Source organism: Polypterus senegalus, chromosome 13, assembly GCF_016835505.1.
Source record: "Polypterus senegalus isolate Bchr_013 chromosome 13, ASM1683550v1, whole genome shotgun sequence".
NCBI lineage: Eukaryota > Metazoa > Chordata > Cladistia > Polypteriformes > Polypteridae > Polypterus > Polypterus senegalus.
This window is the reverse complement of record NC_053166.1, coordinates 154,356,296-154,378,174: the sequence shown is the minus strand read 5'-3', so window position 1 is coordinate 154,378,174 and position 21,879 is coordinate 154,356,296. Positions and strand designations below refer to the sequence as shown.

The window sequence follows — 21,879 nt, the reverse complement described above, 5'->3', positions numbered from 1 at the left end:
AGGTTTCATTTCGAAATTCTACACGTAACGGTCATAACAGTCGATAACGGTCGACAACGTCCGCCATGTTGAACTTTCTTATTTACGGCCCCATCTTCACGAAATTTGGTAGGCGGCTTCACTGCGCTAACCAAAACCGATGTACGTACTTATTTTGGTGGTATGACGCCACTGTCAGCCGCCATATTGAACTTTCCAACGTCACTAATTCTCCAACTTCCCATGTAGGTAGAAGGCTGAAATTTGGCAGGCTCATTCCTTACAGCCTACTTACAACAATTAAGCAGGTTTCATTTCGAAATTCTACACTTAACGGTCATAACGGTCGACAACGTCTGCCATGTTGAACTTTCTTATTTATGGCCCCATCTTCACGAAATTTGGTAGGCGGCTTCCCTGCGCTAACCAAAACCGATGTACGTACTTATTTCGGTGGTATGACGCCATTGTCGGCCGCCATATTGAATTTTCCACACGTCACTAATTCTCCAACTTCCCGTGTAGGTAGAAGGCTGAAATTTGGCAGGCTCATTCCTTACATCTTACTTACAACAATTAAGCAGGTTTCATTTCGAAATTCTACGCGTAATGGTCACAACGGTCAACAACGTCCGCCATGTTGAACTTTCTTACTTACAGCCCCATCTTCTCGAAATTTGGTAGGCGGCTTCCCTGCACTAACTGAAACCAATGTACGTACTTATTTTGGTGGTATGATGCCACTGTCGGCCGCCATATTGAACTTTTCAACAGTCTTTGTTACTTATGGGCCCATCTTCAAGAAATTCTATCGATCAAAGAACTGTCACTTACCGAGTGGTTTCCATGCCCGGAGATGCCGCCTGCCTTTTCCATTCTCTGTGTTACATATTGCACGGTCATATCAGGCTCACTCTTGATATCCATTGTGTCTTATGTATTGAATGACTGGACAGGTTCAAGGTGTGGACTGATGACGGTACAGGAGATAATTAGACTACACAGGAGCACTAGAAGAGTGAAATGCTTAAGCCCTTCACCTGTGGGTCTGCATGTGAGTTGATGGCTGCCGGTGAATTGTTCGGTTGTCGCTTTCAAGTGTACCGAAATGGCCAAATTTTTTACACCTTTGGACAACCGCCAATGCCTCTTAAACATCTTAGATTGACAGGTGACGATTTCAGTAGTGGACACTTTGATGTTTATGAATGTTTCAACTCTCAAAAGCTGGATGTAAAGTTATCGATGAAACCGGTTGTGTGCTTACAACGCTTGACAGATGCCGAATGTCTCTTCAACACAACAAGTCCTACAAATACTGTCGTAATTGAAACAAACCATGAAACTCAAACTGATTATGACAGCAGCAATCCAAGCTGTGAGATATCAAACAAGATTACTGTTCACATGGCCAACTGTACGTTACATGCTCAAGAGTAAGCTCAGCGCACAGCTTGGTCATATTACAACCAGAGGGCCGAACTGACAATGTGGTATACAAAGAGATCCTTAACCAATAATTATTGGCATATTTTCCCTCAGTTTAAAAAGGTTTAATTTTCTTCTTAATAAAAATTTTAAGGCAGTACTTTGCCGATGCGAAGCGCGGGTATTTTGCTAGTACAAAAATAAATTTGATTGTATTTTATTGTATTGTATCAGGAGTTGCAGATTCTAGCAGGGGGGCTTCCTTTGGGCTCTGGACATTTTTCAACTGCTGAGTCTCAAGCCTACGGACAGACGGACGGACGGACACACATACCTGCCATTGACCGCCAGGGTGAGTGCTACGCTCTGGTCCACGAGGATGCTGGTTGGGCTGCTGACTTCAATGCTTCTTACTGCGTCTGCAATGAACAAAGCAAACAGCTGGGGTCACCTGCACAGTCACGGGACCCTCTGCTGTGTGACCAGTACCCAGACATGAGGCGGACCACCCTCCATCGCAGCCCACCTCTGACCTCTGCTCTGCCTCCACGTCACCAATTCTGTGCCTTGTGGGTTACACTGACAGCCATCACAACCAGTGAAGGGGTCAGCTAGGAGGATGGACGGGGGGGCTTGTGAGCCATGCAGTCAAACAGCCCATCCATGCTGGTGAGGTCATTTGATCTTGTGGTGGTCACTGGAGAAAGACCACATAACGCACTCTGGTAGCCAATCTGAAGATAATTAACTCCATCTTACTGGTGGGTCACAAGGGTCCAAGTGGCAGCTATCACAGGGTCTATTAAAAAGACATCTTGGTCATGCGGTTGCCCTTTTGTTACTGGAGGGGGTCCATCATGTGGCCACTCTGCAAACGGGGAACCCACACCCCCACACCAAACTAAAGCCACTCAAATGTGAGTCACATGACTGGCCTGGTCAGCTAAAAGAGCGTTGATCAGACCACCAATGTGAAGCCAAATTGCCCAGCAGCCACCATTGTGCAGGTCAAAGTGGGAATCGCCATCAGTGGTGAGCGAGGACGGGGGTGTCAGGTGGTCACCTCACTCACTGGACTGGAATGAAGGAGGCTGACCGGTGACACCATGACCAGTGACAGCATGACAACAGGGGCTGAGGTCTACCTTGACAGCTGGTGACCACATGGTGGGGATGCCAATAAACAGACAATGGACGCCTGCATCAAGTCTTTGGACTGGACAGAGTGGAGAAGAACATCTCAATTGTCGGCAAGTAACCACAAAGGGGGTGGTCCTCAGGGGGACGTTGTGACGATGTGGGTTCTGGCTCCACACTCCCATTGATGTTTGGGAACCCTTGAACCCAACACCGTCGATAATGAAACCGAGTGAGCTAGTCAGTGAAGGCAATAATTGAGCATCTGAGCAAGGGGATGGTTAAAAGTGAAACAGTGCTTTTATTAAAAACAATCAAAAACAAAGTGTCCATAAAGTGCAGTGCTTCTTAAGTTCAAATAAATAAATAAATAAATAAAAACGTGGAGGTTAAAACACTAGAAAAAAACACAATCCTTTAAAACCAGAGGTAAAATCTTCTTTAGGAAGCAGTTCTTAAAACAAACCAACAAGTCCGGTGCTCTTCAATGTTAGCGTCTCACCTGCTTCTCCCAATTGGGCTTTGCAGCAGGCGAGACGCTCTCTGCAGCTGCCCTCCTGTAACACTCGCACGACACTGGAGACCGCCCGATCCCTGGCTTCAGTTGGCACTCATCCCAGTCTCGGAGAACTTGGTTTCCCACAATGGCCAGGTCGCCCACGTTGGGGATTCCAGCACCAAGTCTCCCGACTTCCGCTGCCTTTCCATGGCCTCTCTGCGGCCAGTCGCCTTCCCTTGGTCACTCTCGCTACCTGATCGCTCAGCGGGAGCGACATCCAACTCAACCACCTGGGTGTAGGCCCAACACCCCAGGCCCTCGCAGCTGCCCGTGAGCGCTCATTCGCTCGCTCGCCCTTCGCGGCTCTCTCTCTCACCGACCTGCTCCCTCGATCGCTCCCAGTAACCTCCGTCCTCTTTCCTTTCGTTCTGTTCTTTCCATCTCCCCTTAACCGACTCGCGCTTCTTTTTTATAACGTATGGGGCCATCACAGCTGCAGCATTAGCTACAGGAGCAATCACGTATGTGGGCAGTTCCTCACCTGTGCCCCTCGGTGAGAAATGCCCACATCGCCAACTGACCCGCGGCTTGCTACAACAACGACCCCCTCATGAAGCCGCCTCGGGTGCGGTGATTATTTATTTAAAATGGCCTTTGCTCAACGAGCTGTGGACCCCTAACACCACAGACGTCAATGACTGGACAGAGCACGGGGGAGTATCCTCATCACAGGCAAGTGACACGAGCAACTGGACAGGGCAGGGAACAGCGACTTCACTGACGTCACGGGACCACATAGGGGACACCAATGACTGAACAGAGCAGAGATAAACGTCAGCATGTGTGAGTGACCCCATGAGAGAGGCGTTCAGGGGGACCCCCACCTTACTAGCACAATGGGCACGATGGGAAAACACGGCTCATCTTTCAGTGAAGGGGGGCTGCTAACCTGCATGATCTTTAGCACAGCAGTTAAAAGGAGAGGAGGAAGAGGAGGAGGAGGAAGGCACCTGAGACCACAACCTGGTGGAATGGAGGGGAGGCCATTCAGCCCAGCAAAGCTCCCCAGTCCTGTCCACTTCGTTCTTCCAAAATAACATCAAGTTGAGTTTTGAGGGTCCCTAGACTCTTACTGTCTACCACCCTACTTGGTCGCTTATTCCAACTGTGTCCCCGTGTTCTTTTTCATGTTGTCATTATGGGGTGTTGTGTGTAGAATTCTGAGGAAAAAAATGAATTTAATCCATTTTGGAATAAGGCTGTAACATAAGAAAATGTGGAAAAAGGGATGCGCTGTGAATACTTTCTGGATGCTCTGTATCGTATATCACTGAGAAGTTTTATTTAACACGTAATACAGTTTTAAATACATTGTAATTGACTAGGTAATATTAAATGTTATTTTAAGGGGTGGCACAGTGGCGCAGTGGGAGTAGCGCTGCTGCCTCACGGTTAGGAGACCGCAGTTCGCTTCCCGGGTTTGCATGTTCTCCCCGTGTCTGCGTGGGTTTCCTCCCACAGTCCAAAGACATGCAGTCGAGGTGCACTGGCGATCCTAAAGTGTCTCTAGTGTGTGCATGTGTGCCCTTGTGGTGTTAGGGGTCCACAGCTCATTGAGCAAAGGCCATTTTAAATAAAAAATCACCGCACCCGAGGCGGCTTCGTGAGGGGGTCGTTGTTGTAGCAAGCCGCGGGTCAGCTGGCGATGTGGGCGTTTCTCACCGAGGGGCACAGGTGAGGGAACTGCCCACATCCGCGATTGCTCCCGTGGCTAATGCTGCAGCTGCGATGGCCCCTCGCGTTATAAAAAAAAGAAGCGCAAGTCGGTTTTGGGAGGATGAAAAAAAGGAGATCAAAGAATCGGAGATCGAGAGAAGAAAATGAAAGGAAAAAAGAGGATGGAGGTTGCAGGGAGTGAGGAAGCAGGCGGTGCAGGAGAAACAGACACGCGGTGCGTGCGTGTGGTGAGCGCGCGATCGAGTGCTCGAAGGGCAGCTGCGAGGAAGCTGGGTGTTAGGCCGTCACCCAGGTATTTGAATTGACGAGTGTGTGGCAAGGTGAAAGCGACGAGCCGCAGAAGGCCGCGGAAAGGCAGTGGTAGTCCCCGACATGGGCGACCTGGCCGTTGGTGGACATCAAGTCTCGGGGACTGGGATGAGTGCCAGACCAGAGCCAGGGATCGGGAGGTTTCCAGTCTCGTGTGTGTGAGAGGCGAGGGCAGCTGCAGAGAGCGTCTCGCCTGCCGCAAAGCCCAACTGGGAGAAGCAGGTGAGACGCTAACATAGAAGAGCACCGGACTTGTTGGTTTTTTTTAAAAGGCTGCTTCCTAAAGAAGATTTTACCTCTGGTTTTAAAGGATTGTGTTTTTTCTATTTATTGTTTTAACCTCCACGTTCTTTTAATGGATTATTTATTTAATGAAGAACTTTTGAATGAACTGCACAATTTATTGGAACACCTCTTTTGTTTGACTGTTTTTAATAAACGCACTTTTGCACATTTTTACCACCCCTTGCTCGAATTATTTGCCTCCACTGACTAGCTCACTCGGTTTCATTATCGACGGTGTTGGGTTCAAGGGTTTCCAAAAATCAGATGGGAGTGTGGAGCCAGAACCGGCATCGTCACAGCCCTGCGATGTGCTTGGCACCCTGCCTGGGGTTTGTTTCCTGCCCTGCGCCCTGTGTTGGCTGGGATTGGCTCCAGCAGACCCCCCGTTAACCCTGTAATTAAGATATAGCAGGGTGGATAATGGATGGATGTTATTTTAAAGATATTGAGCGTCTCCAATGTCACTTATGTTACAGACAGGCCAACAGCAATAAATACGTACAATGCAGGAAACAATTGTACAAAATGTGTGTACAGTGACACTAAACGTTGGTACATGCCCAGAGGGGACTGAGCGGTCTCATGGTCTGGAATCCCTACAGATTTTATTTTTTCTCCAGCCGTCTGGAGTTTTTTGTTTTTTCTGTCCCCCCTGGCCATTGAACCTTACTCTTATTCGATGTTAATGTTGATTTATTTTTATAATTATGTCTTTCATTTTTCTATTCTTTAATATGTAAAGCACTTTGAGCTACTGTTTGTATGAAAATGTGCTATATAAATAAATGTTGTACATGTATACCAAGTACGTAGAAAATTAGTTATGGGTACTCGCCAACAGTGACACGACGACTCGCCCGATAACGATGCCTTAAATGTTACTGCACAACAAAGGAGAGCGTTACAGCTCTTCTAAAGGAGCCTCTTCACGTGACTGTGGCGCTTGGGCACGGCCCTTGAAGCAGTAGCAGGAGCAGATCGATTTCGAGACGTAACGATGGGCTGAACTACGCCCAACGATTAACACAAAAGAGAACAAAAAAAGTTAACTCTTCACACAGCAAAACCCGTTGATGCTGAATGAGCGAGACGAGATGCTGGCTAACGCAAAGCCGAATCGAATGCTGCTCTCCGTCGCTGAGCCAATCAGCACCCAGGAACTTAATCCGCGTGCTCTGTTTGGGTAGCTTCTCAGCTACAGTATCCGCCAATAGCGTCCCTTGTATGAAATCAACTGGCCAAACCAACTGAGGAAGGATACACCAGAAATAAAAAGACCCATTGTCTGCAGAAATCCGCGAACCAGCGAAAAATCCGTGATTTATATTTAGATATGCTTACATATAAAATCCGCGATGGAGTGAAGCCGCGAGGGATTACTGTATATAAGATAGCAACACTGCCCCCTGCTGGTCACCACTCTGAACGTCACTCAGTTCTGATGAGGCTCCTCACACCATCACCCTCTGCGGTGTCTAATGAGCCCATTTTGCACCCACCTACACACCACACCCTGAATTCCCACTTCTTTTAGTTTGATGCCCACCCCGTCCTGTGGCACCTCATCAAATGCTTTCTACAAGTCCAGATAATTAATCTCATCCGCTCCACTCTGCTCGTATCCTTCTGTTGCCTGTTAGTAAAACACGACCTCCCTCTTCTGAGCCCATAAACTCCTGTCCTTGCCAAGTGTTGCTCCATCTTATCCTTAATAATTCCTTCCATTAGTTTTCCTGTGATGCCCATTAAGCTTACTGGCCTATAGTTGCTTGGATCTGCCCCGTCACCCTTTTTATATGACACGATGATATTTGCCATTTTCCAGCCCTTTGGAATCTCTCCAGTGCGCAGCGACGTAATAATTATAATTCTTTATTTATTTGTCACACACATAGTTATACAGGACAACACGCAGTGAAAGGCATCTTTTCGCTTACCCCTTGGGGTCAGAGCACAGGGTCAGCCATTGTACAGCCCCCCTGGAGCAACTGAAGGTTAAGGGCCTTGCTCAAGGGCCCAGCAGAGTAGCATCTCTTTTGGCAGTGACGGGGATTCGAACCGGCAACCTTCCGATGCCAGCGCAGATCCTTAGCCTCAGAGCCACCTTCCTAAAAATACGCGCCAAGGTTTTCTATCTGTACTCGCCAGCCTGCTTAAGAACTCGAGGGTAAATATGATCTGGTCTTGGTGTTTTGTTTCATTTCAGCCTATTTAATCTGAGCAGCTCTTCCCTCTCTATAATTTCTAAATCCCTCAGTACCTCCTTAGTAGTCCCCGTTACCTCTGGGAGGTTATCCTCTTCCTCACTTTCAAACACCTCAGTAAAATGCAAGTTTAGAGCATCTGCTATTTCACTGTCCGTATCTTTTAAATTCCCCTTTGCCACTCCTGGTGCGCTTCACCTCCTCCTTGACTCTTCTACATCACGGTGTACGTCAGTACACTTAGAGTGGCACCACAGGAGGCGATGCCCAAAGTGAAAAGTGCTACCCAGATATGAAATATAATGGCGGGCATCGTCCTTACCCAGCACCGTCAGGTCTGCCTTGAATGTGTTGCTTTGGGTAGGAAAGGCCCGTCCACGGCCGTCGCCGCGCTCCCAGTAGGCCACCACGTCCACGCTGAGGGAGTAGCGGCCAGGAAGCGTGTAGTTCATGGCGATGCGGGGCTCGCTGGTCTGAATGGGAGTTCTGTGGACGAGAGAATAAAAGGCATGAATCCCTTCAGCTGTACGACGCTTTGAGCCGTGTAGCGCCAGCACTGCCACCAGGTCACACACACACACACAGCCCTGGGGACACTCCTGTCATGCTCTCTGGGACAGGAGCCGGCGTGTCCACACGAGCAGCAGTGATACAATGGGTTGAAAAAGTATTTGACCCCCAGACAAAGTTTTAAATTTCCTGTAATATTTTTCTTTGAAACCTGCAGTGGGCTGGCGCCCTGCCTGGGGTTTGTTTCCTGCCTTGCGCCCTGTGCTGGCTGGGATTGGCTACAACAGACCCCCGTGACCCTGTAGTTAGGATATAGCGGGCTGGATAATGGATGTATGGGCGGCTCGGTGGTGCTGCTGCCTCACAGTTAGGAGACCCGGGTTCGCTTCCCGGGTCCTACTTGCATGGAGTTTGCATGTTCTCCTCCCACAGTCCAAAGACATGCAGGTTGGGTGCATTGTCCCTAGTGTGTGCTTGGTGTGTGTGTGTGCCCTGCGATGGGCTGGCGCTCTGCCTTGTGCCCTGGATTGGCTCCAGCAGGCCCCCGTGACCCTGTAGTTAGGATATAGCGGGCTGCATAATGGATGTATGGGCGGCTCGGTGGCGCAGTGGGTGGTGCTGCTGCCTCGCAGTAAGGAGACCTGGGTTCCCTGCGTAGAGATTGCATGTTCTCCCCGTGTCTGCCTGGGCTTCCTCCCACAGTCCAAAGACAGGCAGGTTGGGTGCATTGGCGATCCGAAATTGTCACTAGTGTGTGCTTGGTGTTTGTGTGTGTGTGCCCTGCGATGGGCTGGCGCTCTGCCTTGTGCCCTGTGTTGGCTGGGATTGGCTCCAGCAGACCCCCCGTGACCCTGTAGTTAGGATATAGCGGGTTGGATGATGGATGGATGGATTTTTGTTTGAAAATGCATCTTTAGTTTTAAACTGTTACAAATAAATGAGGGCCTCTTGGACAATAGATCTTCACTAAAAAATCCTGAAAATCAAATGATGCTGCGACAATAAAGAACATATCAGTGAAATCTGCTGTTGCGTAAGTAATCGACCCCTGATAGCTCAGAGGCTGCAATAAGAAGGGTGTAAACAATCAAGCCCTGAACCCTCTAGCGTGTCGACGGGTCTCTAAGTGATTCTTCAGGCCAGTTCTTAGGAACACACAACTGAGAAATCAGTACAAGTGGCTTATGTGGTGAAACGTCAAAAACTGACAGAAATGAAGACAAGGAAACTTTCGAATGACTTGAGACGCACTGTGATTATGAAGTTTAAAGATGGCAATGGTGCCAAGAAGACTGCCAAGCTCCTTAGCCTCAGTGTGTCCACTGTGAAGGCCATCATAGAGAAGTGGAAGACAACTGGAAGCACAGTGAAGTGGCCTACGTCCGGCCGCCATGTTAAAATAACAAAGAAAATGTCAAGAAAACTAGTCAGAGACGTAAGAGCAAATCCCAAGGTGACTCTCAGTGCCCTGCAGCTGGAGTGGATGTGCATAAGACTACAACATCGAAGGTTTTACACAGAGAGTTGCCAGAAAAAAGCCACCACTAAAAAACATGTCACTTGAAAGCTCGATTAGAATTCGCTAACAGACATCTTGACAAGAGTCCTGCGTTCTGGAGTCGTCATGTACTTCGGTCTGATGAGACCACAATTGAACTTTTTGGAGTTTGCCTGGCAGATAGAAGGGTCCACCAATGATCCGGCAAACGCCAGACCTACCATCAAGCATTGGGGGGTGTAAGCTTCGTGCTTGGGGGCTGCCTCTCTGGGTCCCTTGTCCGTATTGAAGGAAGAATGGATAGTAAGAAGTATATCAGATTTTGGAAGAAAACCTTCAAACGTCATGAAATTGGGACTCTGACGACGCTCCCACTTTCAGCAGGACAATGACCCGAAACACTGGGCAAAAGGAACCAACGCATGACTTGACAAAAAGAAGATATTGGTTTTGCAGTGGCCTAGCCAGAGTCCGGATCTAATCTGATTGAAAATTTGTGGTGTGATCTCAAAATTGCAGTTCACAAACGAAAGCCTTCAGACTTTGCCCAGTTGGAGCAGTTCTGTAAGGGAGAATGGGGAGAATGGCCTCCATCCAGGTGTGCCAAGCTTGTAGATGGCCATCCAAATTGGTGGCAAGCAGTTATTGGTGCTGCTACCAAGTATTGACTGGGTGTCATGTGAAGGGGTCCATGACTTTTTCAACAGCATTTTTCACAACAGGACTGTTAATTTGCATTTGTTTAGTTCACCGAGCTCTAAATGTGAGAAATAAAAGTTCACTGTGATACTCTGCATTTGTGATTGTTACAGGTTGTAATGATATGAGATGGATATACGGTGGCTTTCCACAGGGGGTTGAATACTTTTTCAACCCGCAGTACGGTCAGGACAGGCATGTGACAGACGGGCATGTGACTGGAGCTCAGCACATGCTGCATGACTCACCGTTACGCCCCTTCACGCCCACCGGCAGTGTTGAGCTAACAAGACACAAAAAATGTGGTGCAGCAGGTGACATGTGTCTGGAAAAAAAATAAATAATTACGTGGCTGCCGAGTCAGCAGTACAAAAACAGGAAAAGGCGAGCGCCTGCCTGCAGCGTGAAACACACCAGACGGATAAGGGAAATAAAAAAAGAGGACGCCAGTGATAGGCAGGGGATCCACAATCCCCCTCCACACTTTCTGCTCACTTTGCTGTAAATGCCACTCAATAACCCGGAATGACAAACTGACACGTTTACGTCAAGGTTTGCAAATTTATTCAAAATCAAGAACTGAAATCTCTCCCTCATAGATGCATTCAGACCCCTCATTCAGTACTTTGTGGAAGCTTCTTGGTGCAGCATTTCCAGTTTTGAGTCCTCTTGGGTGGGTGGCACGATGGCGCAGTGGGTAGCGCTGCTGCCTCGCAGTAAGGAGACCTGTGAGTTCGCTTCCCGGGTCCTCCCTGCGTGGAGTTTTCATGTTCTTCCTGTGTCTGCGTGGGTTTCCTCCCACAGTCCAAAGACATGCAGGTTAGGCGCACTGGCGATCCTAAGTTGTCCCTAGTGAGTGCTTGGTGTGTGGGTGTGCCCTGCAGTGGGCTGGCACCCTGCCTGGGGTTTGTTCCTACCTTGCACCCTGTGCTGGCCGGGATTGGCTCCAGCAGATGACCCTGTGTTAGGATATAGCAGGTTGGACAATGACTGACCGACTGACCGACTGACTGAGTCCTCTTGGGTGAGTCTCTGAGCAGTTGACCCAATTCATCCTTGCAAATCCTCTCAAAGCTCCGGTAGATTGGATGGGAAGCGTTGGCAAAGTGCCATCTTCAGGTCTCTCCACGCCTGTTCTGTGAGGTTCCAGTCTGGGCTTTGGGTGGGCCACTCAGAGACTTTTGTCCCTGTGTCACTCTAGTGTCAAACTTGGGTCATTGCTGTGCTGAATGGTGAATCGTCACCCCAGTCGGAGGTGTTCTTTCTCTGTATCTGTTCCCCAGTTCCGACCAGTCCCCCGGACCCCGCATGCCCATAGCATGATGCTTGTCACCACTTTGTAGGCAGGTAATGAGAAGTGCGGGGTACCCCTCAAAGAGTTCATTTGCTGTCTCATCAGAGGAGAGAATCTATATCGTCGTACTCTTGGAGTCCTTTAATTGATTTTTGGAAAACGTCAGGTGGGAGTTGGACCCTCGAACATAACTGATAAAGTGCAGCTGAGACGGTCATCCTGTCCTCAAGTTGTCCCATCACAGCAGAGGACTTCTGAAGATTTGCTAAGAGTGACCATTGGGGAGTTGGTGAAAGGCCTTGTGCTGTCCCGGCCCCCCTAGGACAGACCCTCCAGAAAGTAGATCGGCCTCTGCTCAAGACACTTTCATCATGGAGGTCTACAGAGAGTTCTTAGGACTCTTTGATTTGGTTTTCATTCTGACATGCGGTGTGAATTGTGGGGCCGCCTATACGGTGGGACACCTCCTGCGTCTTTCTAAATGACGTCCAGTCAGTCCAGTTTGCCGCAGATGGACTCCAGTTACAAGTTCTAGCAAAACATCTCATGGAGGATGCAAACGAAATCTGCCCAGCCTTCCTCACCTCCCACCTACTTCTATTCCAGAAGAGACAATGATCAGTTGTGGGGACTTAGATGGCATTTCTGTAATAAATAAAAGACATTTTACAGATGGGCAGCATGGTGGCGCAGTGGGTAGTACTGTTGACTCGCAGTTAGGAGACCCGGGTTCGCTTCCTGGGTCCTCCCTGTGTGGAGTTTGCATGTTCTCCCCGCGTCTGCGTGGGTTTCCTCCCACAGTCCAACGACATGCAGGTTAAGTGGATTGGCGATTCTAAATTGACCCTAGTGTGTGCTTGGTGTGTGGGTGTCCTGCGGCGGGTTGGCACCCTCCCCAGGTTTGGTTCATGCCTTGCGCCCTGTGTTGGCTGGGATTGGCTCCAGCAGACCCCCGTGACCCTGTGTTCGGATTCAACGGGTTGGAAAATGGGTGGATGGACGGCATTTTACAGATCCCAGAGCACAGTGGGAAAAGGACCTCTCACTCAACATCTCAGAAACGGAGTGGAAGGCACAGAATTCACTCGAGCTCCATATGTGCAAAGCATTCAATGATTCAACTTAAAATCTTTTATTGAGCGCATCTGTCTCGTTTGAAATTGTCCAAAAAATTTCCAGGGTGAGAGCAAACCTGTGAACGCTGCAATTGAGCTCCAGCCTCACTGGGCCACACGTTCTGGGCGTTGGGCATCAAATTAACTCTTTCAGGGCGGCGACTTTTGTTTGGTTGATGGGTGCATGTTGAGAAAAGTCGACATCCTGGGGTAGGGGGCGACAATCAGCTGTTAATGGCAACAAAACTCACCGTTGCGTCACAGGCTGTCCCTCTCTGCTTGGAGGAACGTTAGACTCATTGACTCGGCAACTAATCCTTGTGTGTGCGTGAGTTACGACATGTAAACAAATGTAAACAAAGGCAAGATGGCATCGACATGTCACGAGGGAGCGAAGCGAGTGCAGAAAAGAAAATAAGTTTACTTTTTAGAAAAATGTAAATGTGCCCTGGCAGAAAAGACACAAAAAAAAAAAATTAGCCCTAAAAGAGTTAAGCCAGACACAGACGCCAAGCACAGCACAGCACAATTAACAATTCTTTTCTTCTTTTGTCTCTCTCTCTCTCATTTTTCCTCCTCCACTCCTCCAGGCGATCTTCGTCTTCCTCCTCCCGGCTCTGGCTCCAGTAACTAGTGGCTGCTGGCCCTTTTTATAAGGCACCCAGAGGTGCTCCAAGTGCTCGATGACCTGCTTCTGGGTGTGGCAGAAGAGCCGCCCATACAGGCTCGGCAGCGGCAGCAGGACCCCCTGGCGGCGCCCCCGGATCCTAACAGGGCTGCATCCAACTCCATCTCCCAGGGAGCCCTGCAGGAGTCCGAGGCACCCCAGCAAACCACCTAATGCTCTGGCCACACTTCCTCCCCAGGTCCTCCCATCGTGGAGGCGTCCCAGCCGGACAAGGGCCCCAGCCGTCCACCACAAGGTCTACTACTTCTGCGCTTGATGATATTCTTATTTTATACTGCGGCACTTTGAAAAAAATCAAGGTGGGATCTTTTGTTGCTTTAAGACTTTAAGATAAAAGCCGACGGGCGAGCTGATGGGCAGAAGGCCACCGTGTCTGTGGTTTTGTTGCCCACCTCCACTCTCAGTTTCACTTTGTAATGATCTTTATTTTCTAAGGCACCTTTTGCAAAAAAAAAAAAAGAAAAAATAATAATAATGATTCATTCCATGAAAAAGCCTAATTATTTGATCATCTTCTTTCTCCATTTGACTCCACTTTGCAATGACCCTCTGGTATAAAAGAAACACTCACTGACTGACTGGCTGGCTGGCAGCAAACCTGCATGCTGTTGCCTGTCTCCTTTGGTGCACCATTCTGAAACGCAACCCTTAAAACGTCTTATTTTATATAGCGCCTTTCACCCAAAATGAGGGAGTAATCACATGACTGATAGTGCGGCCCAGCTGTTTATTGTTCTTTGAACGTTACATCATCGCCAGTTTGGAAAATCACTTTAGCACAAAGCTGTCTGTGAAAGGCACCATACTGACTAAGGAGAAAATCGATCGGCCGATCAACTGCACTTTCTTGGACAGACATGATAAGGAGTTCTTCGTCTCCTTCTTATTATGGTGGTGCTTACAAATAGTCTTGACCTGTGGCCACCCCCAGGAGTGACTGACCATTACAGCCAAAAACCCAGTCACGGACCCCCTGAATGCACTCACCCATCACCCAGGTCCCAGGTGTAAGAGAAGGATGCTTGACGGAAGTGATTCCGAGGGTCCTGCAGCTCAAAGGCCACCTCGGTGGGGAGGTCACTGGCCAGCTCTCCATTGCTGCGCATGTACGTCTGGTTCCCCTCCGTCTGGTAGAAAGCCAGGGTCCCGGCCAGCTCACCTGCAAATGAGAAGCACAGCTGTCAAGAAAAAAAAATGGAAGAGCAGCACAGAGTCCAGCCTGGGAGCAGCAGAGGAGAACTGGGGACAGGAACCCGTATACGTATGTGTTAAAAACGTGGGGCGTACGTGCAAATGAGTACACACTGGACCCATGTTATATAAGTATACATATACATGTTATATAAGTGATATATATATATATAAGTGATATATATATATATATATATATATATATATATATATAATATATATATATAATATATATATATAATATATATATATATATATATATATATATATATATATATAATATATATATATATATATATATATATATATATATAAAATATATAATATATAATATATATATATAATATATATAAAAATTTATATATAAAAATAAATGAGTACACACTAAAGGCATACACATTATATAAGTGACACATATACAGCATACAGTCATATGAAAATGTTTGGGAACCCCTCTCAGCCTGCATAATAATTGACTTGACTTTCAACAAAAAGGATACCAGTGGCATGTCTTTCATTTCCTAGGAACATCTGAGCACTGCGGTGTTTTCTGAACAAAGATTTTTAGTGACGCAGTATTTAGTTGTATGAAATTAAATCAAATGTGAAAACCTGGCTGTGCACAAATGTGGTCCCCTTGTCATTGTGCTGATTTGAATGCCTGTCACTGCTCAATGCTGATTACTTGGTATGATGAGCGTGTTAAGCTTTGAACTTCACAGACAGGAGTGTCCAATCATGAGTGGTCAAAGGTTTTAAGGTGGTCAATTACAAGTTGTGCTTCCTTCTCTTTGACTCTCCTCTGAAGAGTGACAGACAGCATGGGATCCTCAAAGCAACTCTCAAAAGATCTGAAAACAAAGATTGTTGAGTCTCATGGTTTAGGGGAAGGCTACAAAAAGCCATCTCGGAGGTTTAAACTGTAAGGAATGGAATCGGGAAATGGAAGGCCACAGGCACAGTTGCTGTTAAACCCAGCAGGTCTGGCAGGCCAAGACAAATACAGGAGCGACATATGAGCAGGATTGTGAGAATGGTTACAGACAACCCACAGATCATCTCCAAAGACCTGTGAGAACATCTCGCTGCAGATGGTGTATCTGTACATCGTTCTACAATTCAGCACAGTTTGTACAAAGAACATCTGTATGGCAGGGTGATGAGAAAGAAGCCCTTTCTGCACTCACGTCACAAACAGAGTCGCTTGTTGTACTCAAATGTTCATTTAGACAAAGATTCAATTTAGAACAAAGTGCTTTGGACTGATGAGACAAAAATTGAGTTATTTTGTCAGAACAAAAAGTGCTTTGCATGGCGGAAGAAGAATACGGCAGTACAAGAGAAACACCTGCTACCTCCTGTTAAATTTGGTGGAGGTCCCATCATGCTGTGGGGCTGTGTGGCAAGTTCAGGGACTGGGGCCCTTGTTAAAGTCGAGGGTCGGATAAATTCAACCCAATATCAACAAATCCTTCATGATAATGTCCAAGCATCAGAGACAAAGTTGAAGTTACGCAGGGGTTGGATATTCCAGCGAGACGATGACCCAAAACACAGTTGGAAATCTACAAAGGCGTTCATGCAGAGGGAGAAGTCCAATGATCTGGAATGGCCGTCACAGTCCCCTGACTTGAATATCATCCAAAATCTATGGGATGATTTGAAACAGGCTGTCCATCAAGTTGAACAGAACTGGAGAGATTTTGTATGAAGAACGGAGTCTAAAATACCTCCATCCAGAATCCAGACACTCATCACAGGCTATAGGAGGACAGCGTTGAGAGGCTCAAAGGAGGCTCAACTGAGTATTGATGTCATATCTCTGTTTTGGTGCCCACATTTATGCACCTGTCTAATTTTGTTATGATGCATATTGCATGTTTCCTGTTAATCCAATAAACTTAATGTCACTGCTAAAATCCTACTGTCTCCATAAGGCATGTCGTATATTAAAAGGCAGTTGCTACTTTGAAAGCTCAGCCAATGAGAAACAAAAAACCAAAGAATTAAGAGGGGTTCCCAAACTTTTTCATATGACTGAGTAAATGAGTACACACTAAAGCCATATACACGTTATATAAGTGATCCGCATGTATAAATGAGCACACACTAGAGAGAGACCCCTTTCCAGGTTCCAGGTTGGGCGTGCAGTGGGTATCAAAAAATGGGGTGAATACAACACAATACACCAAACAGAACACAAGCACTCCTCAGCACAGTACAGCAGAAACAGCACAAGTACGGAGCAAAATGCAAGAGCAGATGAGATCACATATGAGGGGTCCTGGAGACCTCGGCCAAGAAGCCACCTCCCCCCTATTGGCCATTCGACAGCTGAGTCAGTGCCGGGCCAGCCAATCAGATGAAAGGATGCTTCTAGCCGATGATTCCAGTGCTCCACCATCAGAGGTGACTTTTCCTTTGGCTGGCAAAACAACTTGGCGGTAGGGCAGTGGCACCAAGTGCCACATTTGAGTACCGAGAAGAGAAACAGAATATGTGAGGGTTCGTGACAAATTCTAGCTATCATATTACTTCTGTTTTAGTGCTGATGACTGACAGCAGAGACACAGTCTGGATGACTCATCAGGAGCTCTAGGCAGGGTGCACTAAACTGAAGTTACAAGTCTCCGGCCGGGATTTGGAAGCTGAGACCAAAGGGGCATCTCTTATAGATAGATAGATAGATAGATAGATAGATAGATAGATAGATAGATAGATAGATAGATAGATAGATAGATAGATAGATAGATAGATAGATAGATAGATAGATAGATAGATAGATAGATAGATAGATAGATAGATAGATAGATAGATAGATAGATAGATACTTTATTAATCCCAAGGGGAAATTCACATAATCCAGCAGCAGTATACTGATACAAAGAAACAATATTAAATTAAATAGTAATAAAAATGAAAAAAAAAAATTAAAATAAAAATAGTAGCAGGCATACCAGTCCACAGATTAGGGGTCCTGTAACTAACATCTCAATCTCCCACTTATTATTTTATCAATCCTTGGAATCCTAAGCAGACCGGCATCTTGAGATCTGAATGTGCACTCAGGCTTGTAAATAATGAGAAGTTCAGACCAGTAAGCAGGGCCTCGGCCATTTAAGGCTTTATAAGTCACAGTTGCCTGCTGGTCTCATCCAGTTTCTCAGCGCTCTGTTCCAGGGCATGTGCTCCTGGTCTTGCGACTCCATTTTCACGCATTCCCCATCCGTGACATTCTGTGTCAAATTCCTCTTTGGCAGATGACAGTCATCTGTAGCAAAATTGCAGACTGATGTCCCGGTCACCTTTTAATGCTTTGTCTATTGTATTAAGCAGGTTTTAGTTTTTGGGGGAATTGGGGTGGCTCCATGAAAAGATTACCTCCTAATCCTTTAGCATCCAACACTCCATGAAGGGTCCTGCTGTTTGCTTGCCCACCTCTTCAGTCAAGGGGGGGGCACTTTGCAGGACCGAATTCCTCCTCACTTTTATTTCATGTGGATTTAACCTGAATGTCTTTGGACTTTGGTACCCATTTGGACAGACACGGGGAGAACACACAAACCCCACCTGGGGAGGAGCAGGGACGCAAACCCTGGTCTCCCCTTACAGTGACAGGGACTCTGAACATCTCAATAGATTGGGATGCACCGGAGCCAAAGCAAAGGGTCAATGAGAACACTGCAGCTCTGATGTTGAACAAATGTTCAAAGAATGTCTTCATTTCGTCGTTCTGGGGGTACCGAGTGTTGGATGTGAGGGATAACATGAATTTAAATGATTTTAACAGAAGGTTGTAACAAAACAAAAAGTGGAAAATGTGGAGGAGTCAGAATCTTAACTAGGAAAAGAAAATCCGAGCACATCACCCCAGTCTTAGCGTCACTACACTGGTTACCGGTGCCATTTAGAATTGACTTTCAAATCCTGTTTATGGTTTACGAAGCCTTCAATAATCTGCTCCATCCTATATTTCAGAATGCCCGTCACCTTACACTCCAAATCGTAACCTGAGATCTTCAAATGAGGGTCTGCTTAGAATTCCAAGAGCTAAACTTAAAAGAAGTGGTGAGGCGGGCGACCTTCTGCTGTTAGGCACCTCAAATCTGGAACAGCTAACCGATAGAAATTCGCCGGGCTAATACGGTGGAGCACTTTAAAAAATGGCTGAAAACTCATAAGTTTAACATGGCTTTCTCATCGCTTCATTTGTGTGTAACTCTGATATTCTGGATATGCACTGAATGTGGGTTTCACTTTCAACAAACAACAAATCTTTTCATTCTCGTGGATACGCCTCTTGACTGGGAAGAAACACTACTTTTCCCTGCTGGCAACACAAATTATACGATCTACAAGTCTCTGACTCTGACTCCCAACAATATATTCGATCTCTTTTCGCTGTTCCGTTATTTCACCGAGTAATAATTTCCGTTTGTTTGCGCTAATGCGATTTTTACTATCATTTTTTTGAGACTTTCGAATTTCCGTACTTCCATGATCTCTAACCTGCTCTGCATGTGCGTCACGCCAAGGTTTTTGAATTCTTTACGATGTTCTACTTTGTCATCTACTCTTTGTCTTTTATTTCCGGTCCCAGACGTGGTTACATCTCCTGACACAAAGTCTCGTCTCGCAGGACATGAAAGTGTCTCTCTGAGAAAGCCACGTCTCGTCCCAGGATTTTTTTTTATGATAATAGAGAGACAGTGTCACACACCGCTAAAGTCAATACAGAAAGCTACTAAGTGATAAGCTCTTTTCAAAATGCCCCGCGGTGCTCCACACGAGTACTCTTTACAAAATGTCGCACATGTTGTACAAACCGATTTATTTTAGGAAGTGGTACACGATGTCACAAACCAGGAAACTCAAAATACAAAATGCTACCAAGTGATAAGGGGGGGGGGCGTAGGGGTGGGTAATGATTTCGGCTGCTGCACCCGCCTCACGACAAACCACTTGGATTGGGACCCGAGTGCGGTGGGTGACACGTCAGCGCCATACTGGAACACTGGGAGGGTTTTGTATTCTTGTTGGTTTTTGTTTTTTTACAGTGGCCCCCAGTTTTCCCTGTCAGTTGGCGGACCCGTGTGCAGGGCTGGACGCAGATGACGCAGTCATACCCGGGATGGAGCGATTGCAGGTGAAGGGCCTTCCTCAAGGGCCCACTGGAGTGGAGTCACTTCTGGCTTTTTTACGGGACTCGAGCTGGCAACTTCTCCATTGACCGTGCAGACCCCTAAGCCTCAGAGCCACCACTCAGCCCCCAAACCGATAAGCTCCTCACAAAATGCTACACAGTACTGATTATTTTACAGAATGTGACACAATATTGCAACAACAATACCAAATGCTAAGCAATTCCACAAGCTAATACTGTTTACAAAATGCCACACACCTCTACCGATTGATTATTTTACAAAAAGCTACCCACTATTACGAACCAATAAACTCAACGTAAAATACTACAAACTGATTAGCGCCTCACAAAATGCCTGACAATCCAACAACCTACTAACTTCTTGACAAACTGATGAGCTCTTTAGAAAATGCCATACAATGCTGCCCACTAATAAATGCCACACAAAGCTGCCAGCTGATGAGCTCTTCACAAAAAAGCATTAAGATGCTGCAAAGTCAATCAGTCAGTCAGTCAGTCAGTCATCTTCCAACCCGCTATATCCTAAAACAATGTCACGGGGGTCTGCTGGAGAGTCAGTCATCTTCCAACCCGCTATATCCTAAAACAATGTCACGGGGGTCTGCTGGAGCCAATCCTATCCTGGGCAGGGCGCAAGGCAGCAGGGCCATTCTTAGCAGTTTGGGGGCTCTACGTGGTTCAGAAATGTGCAAACCCTGGATTGGGGGTCCAGGGGTCGGAGCCCCCTCCACGGAGCTCAGGAAGATGTTTTAATAAAATGTCTGGAAAAGAACGATAAAATTTAGGATGAGAAGGGTATAGTGACACACGACGTGAGGGACTGGCACAGACGGCTGCAGTGCCACGGGCATGACAGGGGCCCCAGGTCCACCGCCCGACAAAAAAAAAAAAATAAATTGTAAGTCGGGGCCCTACGTGGATTCATAGTTCGCATATGCCTAAGAACGTCCCTGCAAGGCAGCAACAAACCCCGGGCAGGATGCCAGCCCACCACAGGGCACACACACACCCACCCACACAATTTAGGATCGCAAATGCACCTAACCTACATGTCTTTGGACTGTTGGAGGAAACCCGCGCAGACACAGGGAGAAGCGAACCCAGGTCTCCTTACTGTGAGGCAGCAGCGCTACCACTGCGCCACCGTGCCCCCCCCACCCCACTGTGAAGTTGCACACTTTTTATAAAATTGCTACACACCGATAAACGTTTTACAAAACGGTACACATTGCTATAAAGTGACCCGTTTTCTTCATAAACTGCTTTCTTTAGCGTTCTCCCCGTGACGGAGCAGCAGGCCGTGTCCACAGCGCCACACGAGGTCACAGACTGGCATGTCCTGCACAGAGGGACGAACTGGTCACAATTGGCACACAGTGCCCAGGATGCGACACAAAGTTCCAGAGGAGTCCACTCTTCACAAAGTGTCAGAACCTTTGGTAAAGTGGCCCACCTTTGTTATACAGAAGACCTCATCGTGCTGCAGGTGACACACAACACACCAACTGTTCCCTACAAAATGCTACACAAGGTGGCACAGTTTCCTAACAAATAGTAAATGAACACAATTAAAATTAAAACCAAAGCTGTAAGCGGACGGCTGATCTCCTTACAACTCCCTCCAGAATTTTAGCACACTTCTATGAAAAATGCTGCACTTTGCAGTAAAGGTAAAAGGTGCCCACCCAGTCACTGTGGCTCTTTGAGGACCCTTACACACTTTTTTTTTTTTTTTGAACAATGACGTAAAGTGGGCCTTCATTTCTAGGATGTTGTGTATGCAGCTTCGTTAGAACAACTGTGACGTGAACAGCCCGACAAGCTCATCCATCGTACTCACCGAGACCACCAAAAACAGCATCAAGTCGAGATTTGAAGGTCCCTAAAGTCCACACTTCTTGCTCACTTATTCCATGTAAGTGGCTTTCTTTGTGTGAAGAAAAACTCTGAACATTGGCATGAAACCTGCACTTAGGTTCCCATCATACTGGTTGTGTAACGGCACTTTAGTGGGATGCTTGACAAAGAGGCATTTCATTCTGTGAAGGTCCTCTGCATATAAATGTGGTCCTTTGGGCTTTGAAAAAAATGCATGGGCAAAACAGAAATCTTTACTGTACAGTTGGCAACCTGGCAGGAGAT

At 47.0% G+C, this 21,879-nt stretch overlaps 1 protein-coding gene across 1 annotated transcript in view; it reads right to left on the bottom strand.

Annotated features, from left to right (window-relative positions):
* Positions 1-21,879, bottom strand: part of tmem130 (transmembrane protein 130) — a 42,673-nt gene that overhangs the window by 18,934 nt on the left and 1,860 nt on the right. Inside the window, exons 2-4 of the mRNA XM_039774738.1 lie at positions 14,370-14,541; positions 7,901-8,064; positions 1,742-1,826 (exon numbers count right to left, since the gene is read on the bottom strand). Of these exons, the coding sequence (XP_039630672.1) occupies positions 1,742-1,826; positions 7,901-8,064; positions 14,370-14,541 (421 nt within the window). The remainder of the gene's footprint in view (positions 1-1,741; positions 1,827-7,900; positions 8,065-14,369; positions 14,542-21,879) is intronic.